Raw genomic sequence first — 25,027 nt, 5'->3', positions numbered from 1 at the left:
AATCCGACAGGAGAGTATTAGCACAAGGCCGACAATGGACAGGTGAATCAATAACCAACTTCCAGACTACAGGCTACTTTGATACAGTTTATAAAACCCACAAAGCTACCACTAGACCTAGCTAGAACAGGATAAATAAGCATTATATTCTGTCGTCGTCGTCATCACAGCAGAAAGACGACCACTGCCAAACAAAAGCCTTCTTTGGGAATACTAGGGAGATTTGAACATAGTCACCGCGCTGAACATGCGTGTTGGTGAGTTTAGTTCCGATACAACAAATTGCTCCTACTAATATAATCTGTAACCGACAGGTAGGTTTGACAACTACTGAAAACTCTAATTCACATATTGCCTGGAATGGGCTGAAATACTAGATCCCCTAGATAAGAATATAAATGAAGTCTATGGAGTTTCCTACCGGTTGTTCACCATAAGACGTACCTCACAAAACCGGGCACCTACCTATTGACAATTCTTAAACTCCTGTAATAGATCTATATGTATGATTAAAACCATTAACTTTAATAGCTTACTAGCATACCAATTAGTTACTAACTGTTCTAAGCTAAATATGCACTACTAATGTTTTGGTACACAATGCATCCTATCCCCATTAGAACCGCCATATTGAATGACGTCATATAAAAGTCAATAACTACCTACGACCATCACAAATAGGCCAGGAAATCATATACGAAGGAATGTCAGTCTCCAATTACGAGCTTTTGCGAGCGAAGCAGCAAATTAATTGTATATTTTGAGCAAAAACAGGGTTGATAAAATTAACCTGGGTTAACTTGGGATTGGGAAGGCTTATATGTACATTATACAGCACTTAAAAATAGTTTAAAATAAAGGGATCTATTTATCTAAGACCAGATTTATAAGAATGTATTACCAAAAAACAGATTTTTGCCGCATAATTATAATAAATTGCAAGATTTGGGTAACAGAAATCAGTACAGGTACAGACACGTGTATAGCGTTAACTTTTGCATATGCTTCTGATTTCTACCTTCTAGAGTTAAAACAACACACCCACAACACTTTCACACTAGCGGATTTTCTGTCACTTTTTCCGAGCGGACCGTACTTCAACAAAACAATCGACAACTACCACACAACTGACACGATGAAGACGCGACATAAAACCCCGAGCGATAAATCCGCTAGTTTAAAAACCTTAAAAGCTCATCATCATCCTCCTGCCCTTATCCCAATTTTATTTGGGGTCGGCGCAGCATGTTTTCTCCTTCCATACTCTTCTATCTGCCGTCATCTCACAAGTAACATTCTTAGCATATCTACTTTCACACAATCCATCCGTTTCTTTGGTCTTCCTCTTCCACTATATCCGTCCACATTCATACTCATCTTCAAAACCTTAAAAGCTAATATAAAAAAAACCGGCCAAGTGCGAGTCGGACTCGTGCACGAAGGGTTCCGTAAATTACAGTTAAATCAACCTATCTCAAAAACTATAAGAGATACTTTGATCAAACCAAAAATCGTTGAAAGAGTTAATTAGCATGCATCACCTCTATTTTTTTAGAATTTTATACCCCGTAGTTATAAAATAGAGGGGGACATACTTTTTACGACTTTGAGAGCTGATATCTCAAAAACCGTTCACTTTAAGAAAAATGTTTTTTAGAAAACTTTATATCATTTTAAAAGACCTTTCCATTGATACCCCACACGGGTATGTACATCGAAAAAAAAAAATTCATCCCTCAGTTACATGTATGGGGGCCCCACCCCAATTCTTTTACTATTTAGTGTCATATTTTTTAGTGTCATACAACACATATTCCCATCAAATTTCATCACTGTAGTACTTATAGTTTCCGAGTAAATCGGCTGTGACAGACGGACAGACGGACAGACGGACAGACGGACAGACGGACAGACGGACATGACGAAACTATAAGGGTTCCGTTTTTGCCATTTTGGCTACGGAACCCTAAAAAGAAATAAAAAATCCATACATACAAGACTAACCTTCCACAATTTGATGGTCTTGTCGTTGGTAGAGAGGAGGAAGTGGGCCTGGTTCTTGCGCTTCAGCCACCGGATCTTGTTGATTTTCTCCTCGATTTCCAAAGACTTGAGGTAGTCGAATTCCGGCTCGTGTGATTGAAATGTGGAGTACACATTGTACTCCCCCTTTTTCGGCACGCATTGCTTTGATGCCGGGTCTCTCTGGAAGAAAAATGGGAATAATAAGTAACCTGACAGTTATAAGTGTTAGAAAGGGGTAAATCCTGAAATTCTCATACTTTCTATGTATGAGTCTGGGAGAAATATAAATAGGGTATTTTATGAAGCATGTATAGGAAATGATAGAGTAGACATTCATGACCTGTAATCAGAATAGGCTAGTAGATTTGCCTGTAGTTGTGAAACACAGGCCAAAAGCGAAAAAGAGACTTCCTTGCAACAATATTTTTTGTCTTTATTTATTCGTGTTTTAGCTGTCGACAATGAAGATTTTTGCAAACCTTACACAGGCATTTGGCTTATTTAGCCATAAAAGAAAGTGCTTGCGGCACTAATAACCGCATAGACAAGCACTGCCACAATCATCTGTCCAAGATGCTCTGTGGCCAATGATGATGATGACACAGGCATAGAAGATTGATATATCATAGGGTTTGTAGTGTTATATAAATGTTTCTTCCTACTCATATTTACCTTCCTGTTACCTACTCATGTGTACAAATTAATAAATCTATTCCATTATATTCCATGTATTTTTAATACACACCTGAAATATAACAACTCTGCCCCCTTTATCCCCGGTGGCGAGCAGTTCCCCGTCATGGTTGAACTCGACGCAGGAGATGAGGTCAGCCTCAGTCACATCGTCCTCCAAGGTGCCTTTCACCTGGCTGAAACACCATGTCGTCTCCCCACCATTGCCTGAAATGTACACCCACATATTTAGATATTTTTTTTTGAAAAGTTGAGGAGATTTTGCGCGTTTTTTGTGGGTTATTAATGCTCATATGTTTTTCATTTTATTTTGAGTAACATTGGGTTAATTTAAGCTGTTAGGCCCTACAAACTTATGGAGATAAAGAATGGAATTGTATGGGAAATAATACGCTATAAATATCCTTTAACTAAGTCAAGTTATTTGCAAATTCTTATGGCCTTACTACAAAAACTTTAAACCCTGTTTTACACTTGTCTAATAAAATTTTGGCTGCAAAATGAACCATATGTCAACGTCATAATTTGTCATTTTTTTAGACAAGGCATAAACTGACGTTAAAAAGTTTTTGTGGTAAGACGGTTATTCTATGAGGCGATTTTAATTATTGTCTTTTTGCTACCTGCTTTAACAAATCTTACCTAAGATTATTCAGGAAGCTTCGAACTTATAAAATGCGCAAAAATGGTCATTAATAAAATCAGCTTTTGATCAAGATTTAACACCGACAAACATTTATTTATGAGTATGTCCTTGTTTTTATGGTAATTCAAAGTTTGTACAAAATGAAGAGCTTTAAAAAAACTGTCAAAACTCGTTTGGGTTAGACATCATACGTAGTACAGATGTTAGTTGTTTTCATCAAATAAATATGGTCCAGTTGGCTCATGAGTCTGTGTTAGAGACAACTTAGACAATTTTTTTTTCTTTGTTTTCTTTCAACCTTTGATATTCATAACAATACTTAAATTAGGATTAAAATAGACATGGTTCTACAGAATATTTCGGTACTTGTTTGAATGTACCTTTTTGACGGGCACTCTAAAAGCTAACGTCCTAGAGAGGATTCGCTTACACGAGATCTTAGCAAAATCGTAATGTTATAGTTAGTATAAAAACGTCGAACATAATTAACAACCTGAAAAAACATCAATACAAAAAAATATATTCCTTACAGAACAATTTTGCCAAAAATCTCGTGGATCAGTCTCTCTGGCCACTTGAATAAATAAAGTTAGTAAAATACACTTAAATATTAAATACAGATATGTATTAGTAAACAAACGAGCACAAGAAATCGTAAATGCAATGTATTATACGAAAGAGAAATATCTCCAGATAGCGTTAAAAGTAATATCATTCCGTTTTAATTGTTACCAAAAGTTTTGTGTTAATTTCTCTAAGTATTAAAAAAATTAGAATGTCTAAGATTAACTACTTACGTAATTTTTAAGTTAATTAAATAATTAATATAAAACTGTTCTCTCAATGGTCTTTCTTACGCATACAATCTAGACTTATATTTTATCTAATCCGTTTTTTTTTCCTTAGGGTAAAATGTTCCTTTTACTACCAACAAGTATGAGTTCAAACAATGATTACCATATTGGAATCAATTGAACTGTTAAATGAAATTGTAGAGGCGCCAATTACGAACGTATATTCGGCACTCAAACGATAGAAAATTGGCCCACTTATAAAAAACGTACGTACAGTCACAAGTCGTGTTCCAATGCACCCGACACGAGTGATGTCTCCAATTGGCGAAATTATCCTGAATCCTAATACGATGATTGGAATACCACGGTACTTCCTTCTTCTTCAACATCTCTACACTAACTTACTATAGGCAACAACATTAAAAAACGCATTTTACTAATTAATTTTATAATTTAAACAGTACAGTTCTGTAACATGTCCTGATGCTAAATGATGGAAAGCTCTGGATTCAGGAACCAGTTCTTTGGAACGGTAATACTATACTCGTGAATGGGAACAGGGCTTGGTAACATTACACCTTTCTTTTGAGTGTTTGCAGGGTGGCTTTAGACAATGGACCCACGATGCTTGACGCGTAACAATTGGAGGAAGCACCTTGTACATGTGTATACGTAATAGAAAGATATAAATAGCGATGCAATGATAATTAGTGCTGGCAGTTGCGTGCAAACCGTGATGTTAGTTCTTATATTGAAATACTTAGAAACTGTCCATTCTTTTTTATAATTACCAGCTCTAGAAAGATATTTGTAATTTTCCGTTTGAATTATAACGTTACAGCTGCCATATTTACTCCCAAAGAAGTCCAAGTCTTACAATATAATACACAAAACATTTAAATGCCTTTTGTGCATGTATTGTCATACAAAAGGGTGACTAAATAAACAAGTCACGCATAAAATTCGACGTCAGACGACTGACGAGTATTGTGACGCAAATCGTTCCGTAATGATCGGCTAGACTGTCTGGATTTTTATAGACACACTAAATAATGGAAGTTAAGTTTATTAGCCTTATTTTGGGGTTGACACGAAATTCGTTACTATGCTAGGTTTATAAGTATGCTTAGTGTTCAAAGTATAGGACTAAAGGGACAGAATAAAGGTCATTCTGTACTAAAAATAGGTTACTTGTTAATCTAAAATTAAGATTTGATACCTGCCTAAAATTATTATTCAACGAGGGACGAGACTAAGCAAATAATAATAAAGTCTAAAAATATTGTACGACATTTTTGTTTTTTAAACAAAATTATAATGACAGGGTACTGACTTGACTTTGATTGGATATATTCAAATTATTACAACAAGTAAAACCATACATTTTGAGACGAGCAAGCCATACAAAAATTCCAATTATTCACCCAAGATTCTAGAAAGCCATACTTTATATCAATCTCCTTTGAAATCAAGATACGTTCAGGTCATCACAGTTCAAGGTCATTTGAGTGGCATACATACTTATCGCAGTGTAAACAGAGTCGGGTTGTTTACTTATAGATAAGAAAACGCGCGTCAATCTTCCTTCTCATAGCCTTCGGGAGGCAGGTGACCAGAATATTGATATTGAGGAAATAACGCAAATTATGTTAGAAAATATTTTTATAGGAGCAACATTGTTAGACAAGATGTTTATTTTGCGATTTTGAAATGGTCCTTAAAAATATATTGTAGGTATATGTGACAAAAAACCGGACTTCAAAAATGTTGAACAATTGCAGTTTTGGGGATGGTCCTTTGGAAAAACTGGTTGCTTCTAGGACCCTTAACTTTGACTGTTCCACTATTTCCTTTTTTTAAGGGAAGGTTATAAATAGGTACTTTTTCTGTTTGAATATTGGTAATAGTGATAAAAATATTGGTGCAAAATGTTAAAATATTTCGTCGTCAAAAACTACTAACAAAAATGCATATTAGACACTGAACGGAACTAATTAATTTTCTAGTCCACAGTTCAGTTATTGCGTATTTCTTTGTAACGAATTTCCTCGAAGTAACGCCTGAACCTATTATGTTAACTTATCTTGTTGTCAATAGATAAAATTCTATTTGTGATAGAATATGTTGTGATATTCATTGTTCAATGAATCTTCTATAGAAATGTTTTTAGGCATCCTTTCAATAGTAAGATAATAGATATTGTTGTGCAGGTAAAATATCCAATACACTGACTTACTACCATACTGCCAACTTACGAGTTTTTTTTTACATTTAAAAAGTCCTGTTGTAATGATATTCAGCCTATTTTGAGCAAAGTTCAAGCTATGGTCTATCTAACTAAAATGATTAATATTTTTTTGTTGAATAATTTGTTGAAACCAACCTCTCGAGTATGAGGGCGGGGGTTCGAATCCAGGTCAGGCAAGTACCAATGCAACTTTTCTAAGTTTGTATGTACTTTCTAAGTATATCTTAGACACCAATGGCTGATAAAAAGGTGAAGGAAAACATCTTGAGGAAACCTGGACTATATAGTCTGAAATCACCAACCCGCATTGAGCAAGCGTGGTGATTAATGCTCAATCCTTCTCCGTGTGAGAGGAGGCCTGTGCCCAGCAGTGGGACGATAAATAGGCTGTAACTAACTAACTAATTTGTTGACTAATACCTATAAACAAGAATCAATTCAGATAAAGGTGAGGTAATAAGGTGATAAGTACTGGTTACACCTGGTTCTTACTGATGGTAGGTAGGTAGTTCTTTGATTTTTATTCTATTAGGCATATGTCAGACAAACACAAACAAGTATAGGAACTGGGTATCACAAGTACTCATTCCATTTTTTTGTTATTTTTTACAGACTTCCCAAGAGGAGATTCTCAATTCTTCATGATCTTTTGTGCTTATTATTCTGCCAATTTCTAAAGGCTTTTCTTTAAACAAATCTAATGCTATATAGTGTGACTCCTAGCCTACAACTTCTGATAATATAAGATGTCAAACAAGGCCAGTCTTACTTAAAATTCTTTAGCAGTACCATTCAGGCTAAACTTGGTGTACTGCCAAATTAGCAAAGTATTAGTGCAATAGTTTATTTTCCTGGTCTCTTATAGTGTCTAATGATTCTTAGTGAAGTATTAATTGGTGATAGATTAATTTTCTTGAACTTGTTTAAAATGTAGGTGCAATTTCAAACTAAATAATACCAACTTCATATTTAGGGATAATCATTGGTTTTGTATCAATATTGCTTTCATTAAAGTTCTCAAAAAGGCTTCAGTATTGGCCCTATTTATTATATATTATATCTGGCCTTCCAAAAATCCGGGACTTTTTAGTCCCAAGTTTTTTTTATTTGATGCTGAAACCTAAACAACTGATAGTGCCATATAGAACCAAACCGGATAATATTTACTGTATGTAAAATTCTAAACACTGATACCTGAATTTTAATTTCATAGATAACAACATGCACAAGTTATTATCACTATCATAATGAATTGTAATAATTTATTTATTGTCATCATGTGTCATGTTTTCACAATTCACAAACATTGCGAATATTTAACCGACTTCTCAAAAAAGAGGAGGTTTTCAATACAGGTGCATTTTTATAGGAAATTCATTATAATGGTAAAGGCATCAAGTCACTGAGTACCCATTAAAAAAGAATACTACCTGACAACATACTTAAAACAACAAATTAAAAAACATATTACTCTTTTTACACCCAAATAAACTATGTAATTTAAATGACATTTCAATGAAGATAATAATAGCCCACTTATTTTCATAGATTGCTAGCACATGCATAGTTCTGCCGTGATTATTATATGATTCACCAATATTTTAAATTACTATGATTCACCAATCATATGCTACACCTCTGCAAGTGAGGAATATTTTTACACTATTAAACAAACATTGTTTACCATTCCACCATTTTAACTAACTTCCCAAAAAGAGTAGGTTATCAATTCGGTTGTTTATATTTTTTTGCAAGTTACTATTCATGGAAGATTACTATAAAAGATATACAAGCCAGTGTTGCTAAGGATTACTTAATAATTATTTAGCAAAATCTTGTAAACTGTGTCTACCAATTTTACTGAAAACATGGACATTTAATGCAGATGTCCAATAAAACTATGGGGAAACTCTACTTACATAAAATATTACACATATGCTAACACAATAAACATTGCATGTCAGTCTGCACATTTTTATTCCTATACCACCATAATTAGTTGCAAAAACTCTTCCAACCAGCAACATTTACAGGTATTTAAACCTTTTCTTTATGCAAACGAGTTTGATCATCACAAATGGCCTCAATCAGTCCCGTTTAATGGCGATCACAGGTCTTAATTGATTCCAGTCACATAAACACAAGCATTAATTACCTCAGTAAACTATGGAACCTTCATATAATTCCTTATTAACCAGACAGTCCTTAATTGAAAGTAATTAAATCTGTGACATATTATGTAGCTGTTGCTTGCGTTGTTATTTTATTACACAATTGTTTTTCAGATAGGATAGACAGAAGTGCTCATCCTTCACTCTTTTTAACCAACTTCTAAAAAAGATGGTAATAGAGGCCATCAAATGTGTGCAAACCCAGAACATCATCTGCCTAGCCTTTTCCAAACTATGCTGGGGTTGTCTTCCAGTCTTGCTGGATGCAGCTGAGAACCAGTGTTTTATTTATAGCAATAGTAATTTTCATGTCCAAGGATATACCTAGTTTTTTTTATTTTTATTATATAAATACATGTATCTGCTGTTGAGTTACCAAATTGTATCTTATAAACCAAGTATAATAAAACAGCGATTTTCATTACCTACTAATAATTTTCAGCTATCAATTTTCCTTGTCTGTGACATAGTAACGTTTAAGGAAACTGATACAATATTGTTTAGAGGTGTGTTTTATAATACAGTGACCTCTCCATAATACTAAATATGCAGTTAGAGTCAAATACAGCATTCCTTTGTTATATTTTTGTTTTGAAAGCTTATCTCTATGGCTACCTTGTAAGTATAGTTGTGTTTATTAAGCATTTAAGTAATTTCTTACTGGATTTATTTCACAAACTCCCAGGGGCATTTCTTCTTATACCAAGATAAAATATAGCCAGAGACAACTGAGGACAGTGTCAGATTTGAAAAATAAGTCACAGTTGGGTTGGCACTGTTTTTTTTTTCAAATCAGTTCAGTACTTTCGAAGCATTTAAAAATTATAAGTATGCATTTTTAATATTAAGGAATATTCATTCTTCCACAATTTTTTCCTTCATTTGTGTTGTTGGTTTATAAGGTAATGTTCTATTTCTATTGCACTATGACCAAGGGTTTGACTAATCTTTACCCGGGAAAGGGATTTTCCTCATTATTGGAAAGAGAAGAATATGATGTTCACTGATGGTTTTTTTTAATAACTATAGTTTTATACTAAGTAAAAATTAGCAAATGTCATAATAATGGATAGCTAAACATCTGTCTATTATGTTCAACTATAGGTAAGTAACTTCTCTAAACAGAAATTAGAAACTTCATAATTGACCTCCTTAGAGCATGCAGTTCTGGGAATAATTCCATTGCCTTTGTTACCAACTTTAGATATCAACAAGTATTAATAGTCTGTGGTGTTTATGAGCCATAAAACTGATGCCAGTCTGACCTAAATCAATGTTATAGCTTAAAAGAGAAATTTTCATGATATAATCTATAGATTTCTTTCTCTTAGTACAAAATTATCGTTAGATCATAATTATTAGCTTTGTTCTGGACTCAAGATATTGAGGTTATCAAAACTGACAATGACTGCACAAAAATCTATATAAATTGTAGGTTATTTTCATATTTTGTTTGCTCTCATATGTTTGCATATAAATGTTATTGCAAATTATTGCTGCACAAGAGCAATTTGACCTTTAAGTTGTTTATTCCAATTGGAAACGTTAATGCTTGCGTCTCTTTCTGACACAGCTGTTCAAAACTGTCTGAGTAGGACATCTCACTTTTAACTAATTTAAATAATGTCCCCAGGATAATCCGGTATTTAGAGGGTAGATTATTACGAAATAACGTTATTTCATACCCGATGGAGATCATAGATTAACAAATTGATTAGAAAAAAACACTTTGGCGAAAAGATGTAAGAGTGTAGGCTTCCAAAAATTTGCAATATACGTAAGTGACAAAAAAACGCTTACCTGAATTTAACTTCATTATTATACCGAAATGTCTTGATAAAGATTGATATCTTGGCAGTCGGCGACGACTCTAGTTACTTGTTTCAACGAAAGTACGCTAGGTTTACGCTAAATACACAAGCGCAAAGAATTACAATCATATGTTCCCGCAAACATTCCGAGCCGCCCGCATTTTTATGTAACAGTGACGTTTTTTATCAGAAAACAGACGCCGAAAGACCGTTGCGAGAACTTCCCCAAATCTACATCTCTAGCAATAGTGAATTCAGAGAGCAAAAGGTTAAAACTATCGGCGTAAGTAATGATAACCAAACATTATACCAAACAAGCTATCGTCACAAGATGTAAACACTAAATACTAAAAACCAAACTAATGACAATAACATTGCATTTACCGTCGGAGTTCGAACGATAAAACATCTTCGACTTATTGCGATTCCCAAATCCGATTTCGCCCTTGACTAGCGGGCGCAAAAAGTCACCACTTACCGGCCATGACAAAGCCCAGCACAAAAACTTTAAGAAGTTCGATAGTTTTAGTACACAATCACTTGAGTGTTTTGCTAAAACATCACACAGATTTGCCGATTAAAACGGATTAGAATCATTTCAACATTACATCGGTAAAAAGTAATGGCGCTGAGAAATACATACAAATAATTACTGCAGAATTTAGTGTTGCCATACTGACATTCACAAAATCTACTAACCAACCGCTAACAGAGAATAAACAAGTCATGGTAACAGCAGTCATATCCTTTTATACGTTTTTATTTTAGTATTTAACACGTTCGCGTAAGCAACGTCTTACAACGTCGTATTGATATAAGTATGAAAAGGCCCAACGTCGTACGACGGCCTCTAGATTGTCATATTTATTTTGACGGACCATGTCAGACCTATGTGGTGGCGACAACGTTTATAGACGTCGGACGTGAAATAACGTTGCGCCACATAACACAGATTATAAGACTACGTATAACGGCGGGACGTCTTAAGACTTGGTTTAATTTTGTGTGCGAAAAAGGTGCGCCACAGTACCAACATTTAAAAATGAGATTGCTCACGCGAACGTGTTAAAGGTAATTTTGAATTTATACAGACCGTTATTTGAAGCTACATTTATCTTTACTAAAACGACCACCATAAATTATTTGCTTTGAAAAACTAAATTAAAAAGACTGATCATACAAAAACACAAAAAAATTCAGGGTTACGCACTTTTATTGATAGAAACAAATTATTTACGCTAATTCAACGATTTTTCAAAACTTATTTTATTTTAGTAAAAAATAATTCATTAAGTACGCAATTTATGTACGGTAGACTGCACATCAGTGGTAACTGTCATGCACCTTAACTCAATAGTAATAAGTACGATTTTCTTATAAAACTGTTACCACTGACCTGAAGTTGACTGTACCTGTTCTATTTTTATACAAAATACTTTTCTTTCATTTTGTATTAAATGCCACTATAATATTAACACCAAGTTTCAATTATTTGAAATATGGAGTAACAATCGGATAAATATAATCAAATTTTGACTGAGAAGAAATTATGAATACAGAATTCTTTGCAAAGTCAAAGTCAAAGTCAATTTGCATTGGAACTAATTTGAAACACGAACAAAAAAACAATTCAGTTCTAATAAAACATGACTTTATTGTTGAATACTTTATTCATAAAAGATAATTAAATTGCTATCTGCTTTTGCTTTAAAATCAATAACTAATTTGATGGTAGAATTATGTCGTAGTAGCAACACTGCGCCTCTAAATGTCAACATGGACGTTATGCGAAAAAAACAGTCATGAAAAAGCGCGCATTTCATTCGTCATCTGTGCTGCCATCTAGTAGCGACGGTGGAAACGATATCCTGTTTCACCGACGTACGAATCATACGAATGTTGTGATTGGTACAGATTCGCACAACAAAATATTTCAAGGAGAAAAATCATGTTGTAATTTAAACATCTTTCTTGTTTACCGTAGCACAATATTAGTATTCAGTTATCACAGTCATATTTTTTATCAGCATGCTCTAATAAAGATACAAACATTTTATTGGTTTATATAGGCGTTTCCGTTTTCCGGTGATCCATTTTAAAATCTTGAACTTGAAATAACGTTTATCGTCAAGCGGGAATGTCAATGTCATTTTTTTCGAAACATTTTGTGCGAAGTCTACAGGAATACTAATATTGTTATAGAAATATTATAGAAAATACTACAAAATGAGTGTGGACGTGAAAATGTTTGACTCGGTAAGAATATTATCGAAATAAGCGTATATATTGCCGTAGGCAGGATTTCCGCTCCTACAAAGCGAATACAGTAATTTACTTTTCTCCGTAGATAGCAAAAAAGTAGGTAATTAGTTCGGATTATCGTAAAAAGCTTTTAGACAGAGGGTCGTTTCAAGGTTTTTCCTCTATAAACCTTATAAAAACCAAACACCCATAGCTTAATTTATTTTGCGGACTTCATTAGCTTCTCTAATGACTTTAGATTTAAATTTTGACTGCAACTGCAGTCACAAAAAGTTTGTATGCTTAAAGTTTTACGAACTACCACAGCCGGCTGCAAAAATGTGCACCTTTCCTTTGTCTGACGACCATTTGCTAAACGGAGTCGGGCAGGTGCATTAACGAACACACTGCGAGAGCTCCGACTATCATACTTTGGACTGCGGTGGAAAATTGAACTAACTTATATAGAACAATCTTTGCCTGGTACTTAAGCAAGTGGCGCCACATCTGGGTGTCAGGCTAAGGTGGTGGATAGCTACCGGATAAGGGCACCTTTTTCCTACAAAGCCATTGTAATTATGCGTCTTTTAACCGCATCTTCAATTAAATTGTCAAGTCAAAGTCTCTTAATTATTTAGTTTTTACACCAGCTTCCATGGGAAAAGGAGCTAACATTATATGTGATTCGCAGAAGTTCTTTTTAATTGCTATTTTCTCACATGCAATTAGTGGGCTGTTGTTTCTAGAAAGATATACGGCTCGGTGTTATTTTTCTAACGAGCTACGCTTCACTGAAGTCTATTGTGTAAACAAGCAATTTAGAGCTGGATAAACCTAGGTCATTATAGACTTCCTTAATCCTACTAACCAGTTTTATAAAGCTGAAGAGTTTGTTTGTTTATGTTGGCTTAAATGCGCTATTGTTAGAAATTTCTAGTCATATCTGAACAATTGATTCAGTATTATTTATATAGCCCATTTATCGAGGCCATAGGTTACGTTCCGAAAATAAATGTTTACGTTTATTTCTGGGCCTCAATATTTTAGGTGGTACCTACCAGAGTAACCAGAGTAAATACCTGAGTAGTTACCAGAGTAAATAGCGTCTAAAATATTTTTCAAATTGGCTCTATGGTTAAGAAAGAGTGCATTTAAGTAAGACACAAACTCTTCAGATTTACTAGTGAGCCAACGAGCCATCTGGCTATTCCACCAATAAAACAATATGACTACTTACCATTTTTGTTTCCATGGTCAAATATGATGCTGAGCTTCTGTAAACTGTTCTGTCTGGCTTCGGCGAACAGTCGCCTCTTGTTCTTGGGCGATGGTTGGGTTGCTAATGGTGAAACTACCATCGTGGTGGTCGCCATCATGTCATATCAGCATGACACCGGTATTCTGAGAACAAATGGGTGTGACTATAAGTTCTGTTTGTTAGAGAATGGAAAAATGCGTTGATGTTTCTGCAATTGCTTTTTAACCCCTGATGCAAAATAGGGTTGCCAAGTATAGGTTTGACGCCAGACCGTAGCATAATTCTAAAACATATCAATCAATTTCAAAGCAGTTGAATGCTGTTTTATGTAGTTTTACCGAATATCAGTTATATGTAGGTTTTACCTATCTGTGGTGTTTTTTCTTGTTAAGCCCTAATATATCTAAATTATTTGTATTCTCCCGAGGATTAGTAGACCTAACACAATCATATCTTCAGTTCTCAATTAAACATTGACGTTTGTCCTTTACCGTTTCTATTTCTGTCCCCATTGATTTGACTCTAATTACACGATTGAGTTCAATGCGTAAGACAATGATTAAATTGACTGCTTCATCAAATGACCTTCCGAAACGCAACTTAATCATTTCAGTACTGAGTTGATGAAAGCAAGATTGAACTGGATAATATTACATGTATGCAGTTTTGAGCTGGAATTTTTAGGACGGAATCTGATCATATGGAGTTGAATGTACTGTTTGAAGGACTGACTGAAAGGCCTATCGTTCCTCATGTTTTTGAATCTTGGAGTTATTACTAGAACTTCTAATTAAAGTGACCAACATGACGAAAGGCAATTAATGTGACCTCAGCATAATCCATGTCCTATGTAATTTCCGCGAGTTCATGCTGATTGTGCATGAAATAAGTTGGAAAATTTTCAGCATAACCAAACATACAAATGGCAGAATGAAACATTTATACTTTATGCAAACGATTATCCATGTGCGATAATGAGCACACCAAACAGTGGTACACAGGAATAATATTTTGCTACAGTTTAATAAAACTGCAAATACTTATACGTGAGTGGTACATTAACAACGGTTATAATATGTTTGTGTTTCCTCTTATGAAAGTCGAACACTATGAAATATGTTGTGCGAAAAATTCGCAAATGGATAAGTGGAGTATTCGGGGTAGGGATGCCATTAATGTTGGGTTCAATGTCATATTTATTGCCTCAACGTGTTCTTATGTCGACTCTAATGTATTAAAAAAATATAGTAGAGATGTATTAGGTATGGAAGACAAATTCGTGTGAAAATGACGACCTCAAAGATAACGATAATAATGCTACTAGATTTGAGAACAATGCGTTTTGAAGATTCCCCGCAACTCCGTAAATATGAAGATAATTTCGTCACGATTCTGGGCATACAGGTGAAAAGTGAGTGGTACGGGATTCTTCTAGGTGCTAAGACATTGATACAGGAATGAACGTTGAGTCTTACGAGAGAAACACCATGGAAAGACATTAGAGAAGATGAACAGATGTTGTCACGTTGTCAATTTACAGATTCTGGCACCAGAGCTCAGAAGAAATTTACAGTTATAAATGTATGAATGTCCGCATCTAAGAACACCATTGCACGTGTAGGCTACTATATTTATTAATTTTGCAATATCGACAAGATTTACCAAGACAGCTAATAGAGATAAATCTTAAGTTTAATTATTGTTTTGGCCTTGAAGTCGTATTGGTTCAAAATTCCAATGTATATGGGAGATTCACATACAGATGCCATCAGATATTGATTGATACCTTTTCTTAGCTACTCTATTGCAGTTTATTCTAAGGATGCATTACCGATGTCACTTCACTTCAGTAGGTAATCGCTTCTGTGTGCACCTACGTAAGCAAATATGACTTACAGGTAGAGATCACAGTACGTTGTTATTTACTACAAACATAGCAAATAAGACACGCAACACGGAAATAAACGTAACTCGATCAGCTGACATTTATTCATCAGTAAATTGTATATTTACGTCCACAGCTGTATTAGTTAGATGATTTCCCTCGGGAATTGTAAACGGCGGATTATGTTATTGTCTTGCACGCAACTAACAAGCGGTTTGTGGCGCTTGAATTGATATTAGCAGACATAACGTTTTAGTATTTGTCGTTTTAAGTGGCTAGAAACTATTGGAAGATGTAATCTTATGATGAAGTGGATTTATATGTCCACACTCACACATAAAAGCGCTCTGGGTTTTGCCCCAGAGGAAGAAAGAAGTGTATCTAAAATATCGTAACCCCAATTTCCCGATACGTCAGCAATGTGATGGGTTACGACTGCTATCCATTTTTTCTGACCATTCATTATGAAATTGGACACATATCGATCGCAAGCTTTTGCAAATAGAATCCACTATTGCAATCCTATTAATACGCCAAGCTGATGTTACTGAAACTAGATCCGATCCAAAAGGTCGGTAAACAGACCTACGAAATTAGTCCAAAATGAAGAATGTATTAAAGGATTAATTTTGAATGATACAAAATGATCATCAAGATTAAGAGGTTGACACTTTAAACAAGCTAACCAGAACAAGGTTGTTTAGCAGACAGTGATTATTATCAAACGAAAGCACACAACGGATTGTTGGCCCAAATTCAAGGAAAGTACGCTTTTGTATTAATAAAGTGACTAATTCTCACGTTTGTATGGCTTCAGAGAAGAGTTAATTGGAGAATTTTGTACGGTTGCAGTGTGTCATCTTGTCGCAGACGTAAATAAGGTTAAGTGCAGTGATTGTCGCTTCTGACGGTGAAGTAGTCACAGATTCTATGGATTGATTGCTGGATTTCACACCTACGTCACCATATGTGTTGATTTTCAGTGAACTGTTGAGTTTGATTTGTATGAGAATAAAAGGGTGCTATAGAATCCTATAGGTTTCCTATTAACCCTTAAAATTACATATTTACTTGCATACCTGAACGACTATTCAGTGTAGGTAGTAAAATAATTAAAGTTATATTAAAACTTGTTTACTACTTAAAAATATGAAGGAAGCAAAAAACTGCATGAACTATGTATTTGAAACTGGAGGGAAACTTCGAGAAGATCAAAGAAGTAAGTAAACACACGAGTGCTAATTTTTTAGATGCTTTAATTAATTATTTTGTCATAAACGCCTATACATAGTATTTTTATATAAAGTTTGACGTCAATATAACCGGTCTAGGATTGATGTGGATTTCAATAACAAATAAAATGGCGTAATATTCTCTAAGATATGCGTTGTTAACAGTTACTTCATCGTACGGTGAATTAAAATAGCTTATGAATTGGCTATTTGATAAGAATTTGAATGTCCAAAGCTTATTTCAATGCTTCTTGTAGGCTACAAAAAAGTCATCAGATTATCATCCTTCCACGGTGCAAAGTCGGTCTTCCCCAATAAGCGCCAACCATCTTACAAAACCTGTTACCGCCTTTTTATTGTCCCACTGCTGGGCACAGGCCTCCTCTCACACAGAGAAGGATCTTAAAAAAATGATTTTTCATTCTTCTTTTCATTTCCTCTACTTTTCTGCAATTTTACATACGTTTTTCCCGATTCAGCATATTTCCAGAATTTTTCTGCAATCTTTGCAGTGTCGTTGACTCGTGCGCAGTTATTTTGGGCGAAACGAACTCGGCGCTTTGCTCTGAATTAAACCTTGAATGAAATGTCATTAAGCTTGATAAATGTCGAGACTGCGTATGAAATACTTTTGTCACTTTGTTCCAATCGCAGAATTTCGTTCAAATTATATCAGGAAAATTCTTCATTCATGATTTTCAAGAAGCATTCTTCCTGAAAAAGTGAACCTGCTTCTCTAAATATCTCCTGATAAAAGTATATACTAAGGTAATATATACCAGCAGAACTCGAGACAGACCCAGACCGAGAAACAATTACTTTCGCATATTGACAAAGATGCATAATTACATTCGTACATACGAGCACTAAGAGACTCGTGTAAGAAATACAGCACGAGGCGCGCAAAGCACGTGGCAATCAAAAATTATGGTTTCACGTGACCGACATCTTATGACGCAGGCTCAGACAGAACCGTTTTGAAGCCAAGCCGATCCAGATTAACCTACATCCTTGTCCCCAAATATTATTTCATGTTCCAATGATCGATTTTGTTTACCTGTAACTAATCTACATTTTATGGACGTGATAAATTATATTGTAAGGGTTAGGCCAGCTTATCCCAATGTCAAATTGGAGTTTGGAAAGCTCATTGGGTAGTTGATATCGGTGACAGTTTTATCGTGATAGCAAAATCATATTTATGATAAAACATGGTTATCATAATTTTTGGGTGGGTCACAGTAAAAGCTTATCATACGAAAATCGATCTAACTAAGCTACTGAAAAGGGAGAAAAATATAGATGAAAAGCTGGGACTTTTACCATGAAGGTTCCTTTTCATCTGTTAGGCCAAGGCTTTAAACACCATCAGTCCTGGACACAATAGAAAAACTATTACTTGTCGGACACATGGCGTTCAACGTATTAAGAAGCCTAAAAACCTCTCCTTTATTAAACTTCGATTAAACGATGTAAATATCGAAAGGGTAAAGCCCTCACACGAGCATTTTCGCTACATTAATCCCAGGTTTGTCTTCACCACAAGTGGTTGTTAGCACAGCATTTAGAGAGACGAATAATTCAACAATGTCATCCACGTAAGGACTATAATAATTACCTCAGTCCAATGATCGAACCAGTGGTTAGGGTTGACTGATATTCCATAATTCATCAACTTTATTACAATACAGCTGTGTCTTCTAATGGACGAATAAAAGAAATTAATAAAGTAAAGGTACCTACACGTACATTTTGATTACTTAGAGAATTTATTCATGCTGACTGGGTCCATTGGTCTTTTTAGATTTATTTTCGCGCTGCGGCAATTTCTAGGGAATATAATTAGATTTAGATGAGATTTTTATGATCTATTGGAGGAGGAATGAAGGACTTATAACAAGCATGATCTGACTGTAAATGTAGACAGAGTATGACAAGAGTAAATACCTAGAGGAAAACCAATAAAAGAATAAATATTTGGGATCCTTTAAACAGTGCAGAAATAGAATGCAATAGTAAAGATAATTTGAATGATGACATACGAGTATGGGAGACCATTATATAGGACTTCCATGAATCTCACTATCTCCCGATGTTTAGCCAGTAAATAATTTTATAGCATATTTTCCAACCTGCAAACCCTAACATTTGAATTGCACATTGACCTGAATGCTTCATTTATGGATGTAATGACATACAATTTAATGTATGTAATAACAAGTCGGTACCATTGTTTTTGTAACAATGAATACCCCACGTTTCATATTTCGTTTTAACTTTTTTTTCATATGAAGTTTGATGAATTTGTAATTTGCATTGAATTTTAATGCGACGTCTTCTAAACTGTACTTTTTGACTCCTTTTCATTCTACGTTGATAATTTATTCTGGTCTTCTTCGCTTTTGTATAGTAATATCCAATGTTATACCTAAGTCTTTAACTCATACCTCAACATATTTATTCGGAAAATGGGCGTGGCACTCCCTGTGGCTTATGACAGCGGTTCTACTTCATATCAGATTCGTGCCGGGAATAATCAAATATGATACGACTTGTGTTCAGAATAATAGAACAATAGGTACATTAAAAAAATATATGTTCTTAAAGGACGTCACATCATCTGCCTAGCCTTTTCCTAAATTATGTTTGGGTCGGCTTCCAGTCTAACATGATGCAGCTGAGAACTTGTTGAACAGTGTTTTAAAGGACACCTATTACTTGTAAAAATAACGTCTTTTGTTCTTCATGTTCATCATCTGCCTAGTCTTTTCCAAACTATGTTGGGGTCGGCTTCTAGTCGAACCCAGTGCAGTGTTTTACAAGGAGTGACTGCCTATCTGACTTCCTCAACCCAGTTACCTGGGCAACCCATTGCTTCTAGGTAAGAGTGGTTGTCAGACTTGCTGGCTTCTGACTACCCATAATGACTGTTCTAATGTTGTCCAATAAAAATATCTTGTTAGCTCAATTTACCCCCATATGTTCATACACAATGTTTTATAGCCACTAATTATTATTTCTCTGGTAAAGTAATAAGCTGTAGAGAATTGAAACCAATTCGAACCGATTTGATGCGATTCACTGCAGATGTATTGAATAATGAATTGCTTGTTAATACTATTGTAACGTGTTTTCGCGAAACAATATACTTACCTACTGATTACTTATAGTTTAATTATAATCAGGTACCTATTTAAGAACCTAAGTCTAGACCCCTAAGAAATACCGCTATAAAGATAGATAGTTTAATAAATGTTGCACGAAGGGGATTTAGGTAACCGAATATTATCTAGGACCGACAGACCAAGATAATTTTGATCTCTGGAGTTTTGGTCCCTACAGAAGCAAATATTTCTCTCAACCATACCATCTATTGGAGTATTAACAAGATTTGCTTTTTTACTTTATTTTTATTTTTTATCACTTGTTTCAGGAGTCCAAAGACCAACTTACTAGAGAGAGAGGATTGTGTCTAGAAAGTACGTTTTATTTATTTTTTGTTTCATTTGTAGGTCATCTTGCACTTACTTAGTTAGCATTGACATTGAAATATTGGTAGACGTAATGTAGTCAGGTCATCAGAAGGTATGCATTTACCATTTATTTTTTCTCCATCTTAAACAGATGAAGATCATTCCTTCATATAGAAAGATTTAAATTAGATACACATAGAAAGGTGTATCAATCTACTGCATGAGTTTGCAAGATTTAAAATCCATAAATATCTAACTTCTATTAATAGTCAGAAAATACCTAGCTCTGTTTTTTTACAAGTTTTCATAAACAAACACTAGAGAAGAAAAATATCAATCAGTCATCGGACAAAGCAAAAACATTCGTCATTTGACCTTGGAACTAACATTTTCGTTGTGACACTCATAACATCCATTGTATGCACCCAAAAATAATATGTACCATAAATGAAGTATACTGACGTTTGAAGACATGAAGGTTAGAAGGCTTTCACCCCATATTGTCCTAATCCTGACCTTGAAAGACAATGTAAGCTCGGCCAAACCCTTCTTGACTATTAAATATACACCAATCAACGGGGTAATTATTCGTCAGACCATTTCTAATGAATTTATAATGGCTAAGTCTTCTGTAAGAAAATTAATTGAGTGGTGCTAAATTTTCCAAGAAGTTCTTGTTTGAATGGAACTAAAACGATTCAGTGTCAAAAATGGCATAACAAAAGAGGAACTTGAAAAGCCTTTCTTAGCTTATGTGATTTAGCTTGGTAATAGAAAAATTGTACTTATCAAAAAACTTCAATAACACATCAGTTGGTGTGTAAAAAAATAATATTTGAAAGAAAACTTAGGTATTATATTATATACTATATTAATGTTATAATAGGTATTTATGTATGATATTTTATATGGGCCTTAGATGCTTGATACAAATAAATAAAAAAGAAAATTACTAGTATTTATTAAAGCAAAAATCTAAGCTCGAAATCCCGAGAGGGTTTGGCTATACTTTTCACAATCAGTTGAAGTCAGCCATTCGGCAACTTCTACTCGGTAATATCGTAGTGCGGTACCCGGAATCAACCAAGAAGAAATTACGGAAAAAAGCTGCGGACTGAAAAAACTACTAGAAATGTAGCTACATAATAGATACCTGCTAGAAGAAAATATTTTGATTTCCAACCACAGCTATTTAGAATAACAAATGTCTTATATAAACATGATATGGTATTTGTGCACAAAAATAAAGATAGTTAAAGTATAACGAGAAATCCCAGAATTAGAATCATGGCAAAAGACTGACGAAAGAACATACTTAGTAATTATCATCATGAATTTAAATGTAGGTAGGCATTGTCTAGACTGTCTATATAATTTCAATATAGCCAAATTAATAACATTTTATATGCTTTGAAATTCCTATATAAGAAAAAAATGTCGTTATAGTTACAATTTTACGCGACCTTTTGTAATAATCATCTATTATGTTCTCAGTTACATAACTAACGCTCTGACGTTATGCGGTTAGAACCAGCAAAAAGTATTAATTACTTTATGTATTATATCCTTGCATAATCTCTGCGAAGACGCAGTTATTAAATAAGAAAATCCTTGGCCTTGTGTTACGCATTTAAATTGACATTTGTGAAGAAAAAGGCCAACAATTGTTATAAAAATATCTAAATATGCATCATAATCTTTTGCAGGTATTTATTTTCAGGAGATTCAGAAAGCATTTAAATTGTCCAAAAGGCTCTTTAAAACGAATATCCGTTAATATTTACTTTTTTATTACAAACAAAATAAAATCAGAATAAGTTTCCAGCCATTTTCCGGCATCCTAAAAAGTAAAAAGGCTGTCATAGCCTCGCGCTAGCCCGTCATTTTCGAAAAACCACATTTTTGCGGTAAACCATCTGTTAGCATTATCAGCCAGCCACAAAGCCACAACACAGAGCTAAAGGTTACCCATCCATCAATAGTAAAATATGCTTAATTAGCTTGATAAAATTCATTGCATTAATTCAAATTAATTTTCACAAAAGACGGCCCCCCAAAAACACCCGCCCTTTTTCTTGCCGGGAAGAAGAAGTGGCGCAACAACTGACCGAGTCATGGTAATCGCTAAAGACTTTTTCGCCCATTCTTCTAGATTCTTGGTTGTAGAGGTTCATCAGCGTTCACTAGCAAACCAGCAAAAGTATTGTTTAGTAAAAATGCTGACGTTTTCACTCATGATGCGGTGCATAGGGATCCATTTGTCATTTCATTGTATTCACAACATTTTAACATTAACAAACCAGGTGTAAGATAATCACCGTACATCTTATTTTTTGTCAGTTAAAAAGCTTCTTCTAATATAAGCAATTTTCCACAGAGGATTGTGCAACAAGACCATTTTTCCTCGCCCTAAGAGAGTGCGCGAGGAGGGTCGCGAAAAAGGCAGCATACACTGCCGAGACCTGTCACCAAGAAACTGTTGAACTCATGGAGGCTATAGACAGATGTGTCAAGGATAAAGCTTTCGTCAAATTGCTTTAAACACCTTTTATAATAAGGGACTCAATTATTACAACTTTTTGAGAGTATTGCGGGGTTAGCCAAGAAGATTTTCTATGATAGCAAACGCTGTATAAAAATATAGAAATTACATCCCAAACCACGTTATGCACGTTATGCTCACGTGATTTGTCAATGTCATTTCCATAGAGTTAACGATTATAGAAAGTCTTCATGCCTAATCTTGAACGTGATACATCTGTAGTCATTCATAGCTTTTTTGCTTACAATCCTGGTCCCAACTCATAGATATATAAATACCTATATTATAATATTGTAAAATAGTTATTTATTAATAAATGATTATCTTGAGGTTTTCTAGTTTATTTACAAGCCAATACGTTTAAAGCTCTTGTTGATCTAGCAAAATTCGTTGAAGTGGTAATTGTTTAACATTTTCATATAAAAGAGACAATTGAACGCCTTTTCTGTGAAATTGATGATTAACTTTGGCATAAAAGCTTTATTACGTACAATTGGAATAAACTTTTCTCGAGTACCTATATTGAAGGGCATTGTTACAACTTGTTGCTTTTCAGGTATTTGACCTTTATACAGATGTTCATTGTTTGGGAAAATATTCTTCCAGTCAATTAGTTCCGAAAATCTGTAACGGCAAATCAGTTTTTACTAATTTAATATTTTAAACGTGAAAGTAACTTTTTCTGTCGCGCTTTCACGCCAAAACCACTGAACTTTTTAAAATAAAATTTGGTACACAGATAGCCCAGAGCCTGAAGAAGGACATCGGCTACTTTTTATGCAGGTGCGGTAAGTAGGTCCCTCGGAATGCAGGTGGATCCGTGGAGATCAGCTAGTTATTATTCAATAAAGCATACATTGCCGTAACTTAGTTGATCGATCGTTAAATCCTTGAACTTTATGCGTTATAACGCGATATCTTTTGCAGATAATCTGCACATAATATGAGAAATGAGAGATTCTTTATGATGTAGCCATTATCCTTGTACATTATATCGCGGTAAGCGGAATATCAGTTGGTTTATGGCTTTTTAAGTACTTCATGGTAACCTACACCGTAGGTACGTTCTTAAATAATCATATGAAAGTACCTGCTTATCCTAATTTTGTTACGTACTTAATATTGTACTCCTTTGTCCAGTAGTGGACATCTTTCGGCAAATGTCACATTAAAACTTATTTTTCCAAAATGAACAAGGCAATGTTAATATTATTTAAGACCTGTTGCTGGGGAGTTTGTTGCGCCACTTCCCAGCAAAAACACAAAGGAAGTGGTGAAGTAAAGTAAAGTAAAGTAAAGTAATCTTTATTGTATTGACTGTGTAGGTTACAGGTGTTAGGTTAGGTTAGGTGAAGGGTGAAGGGCGTCTTGGTGGCTGTCTTCTCAGCCAAGTTTGAATAAACGATTTTTAATTTTGAGACCACAAGCTTTATTTTTCAACTAGCTGTTGCCCGTGGATCAACCCTCATCCCTGAGGAACAACTTACCGTGTCCGGATAAATTATAGCCCAAGTTATTCAGGGATGTAGCATTCCCTAATGAAGAAAGACTGAAATCGGTCAAGTGTTTTTTGATTTTAATCGCTACACACGTACTACGTAATAATGTTCCCTCTTTATAATAATATTGTAGTACCTATATTACTTAGTTTATGAAGTTTATTTGCTGTGTAAATAAAACACACAATACACACATATGATTGTGCGCAATAAACTCACATAACCTGCTTAGCTTGCCGGAAGCGAAGTAACTACAGCCGGAACTCAGTCCCGCCTGATCGCCTGTTTATGAGGAAGAGAAAATAACATCTATGTTCTGTTGTATAGTCATCATACTCGTGTGATCTAGTTATGAGTGTTTACCTTACAGAAGGAATTATTAAATGTAGGGTAATATAATAAAGAGATTTTTTGTTTGTTTGTTTGTGGTACCCGAAAGGCTCCGAAGCTACTGAACTGATTTGATTTTTTTTCATTGTTGGAAAACTACAGTCTTCCCGAGTAACATA

The 25,027-nt window shown here is 34.6% G+C and overlaps 1 protein-coding gene across 7 annotated transcripts in view; it reads right to left on the bottom strand.

Annotated features, from left to right (window-relative positions):
* The window catches only part of LOC110373602 (serine/threonine-protein phosphatase 2A 55 kDa regulatory subunit B alpha isoform), a 49,821-nt gene that overhangs the window by 11,830 nt on the left and 12,964 nt on the right, over nucleotides 1-25,027 (bottom strand). Inside the window, exons 2-4 of one of the 7 annotated variants that reach the window (XM_064040263.1) lie at nucleotides 13,867-14,030; nucleotides 2,771-2,925; nucleotides 1,996-2,205 (exon numbers count right to left, since the gene is read on the bottom strand). In XM_064040263.1, coding sequence (XP_063896333.1) covers nucleotides 1,996-2,205; nucleotides 2,771-2,925; nucleotides 13,867-14,005 — 504 coding nt within the window. In that variant the 5' untranslated portion in view covers nucleotides 14,006-14,030. Of the gene's footprint in view, nucleotides 1-1,995; nucleotides 2,206-2,770; nucleotides 2,926-4,432; nucleotides 4,621-10,377; nucleotides 10,673-10,772; nucleotides 11,087-13,866; nucleotides 14,031-25,027 lie in introns of those variants that run through there. The other 6 variants (XM_064040264.1, XM_064040266.1, XM_064040267.1 and 3 more) reach the window with 6 other exon arrangements.

Source organism: Helicoverpa armigera, chromosome 21 (assembly GCF_030705265.1).
Source record: "Helicoverpa armigera isolate CAAS_96S chromosome 21, ASM3070526v1, whole genome shotgun sequence".
Taxonomy (NCBI): Eukaryota; Metazoa; Arthropoda; class Insecta; order Lepidoptera; family Noctuidae; genus Helicoverpa; species Helicoverpa armigera.
The sequence above is the reverse complement of the archived record's forward strand: the minus strand, read 5'-3'. Positions and strand labels throughout refer to the sequence as shown.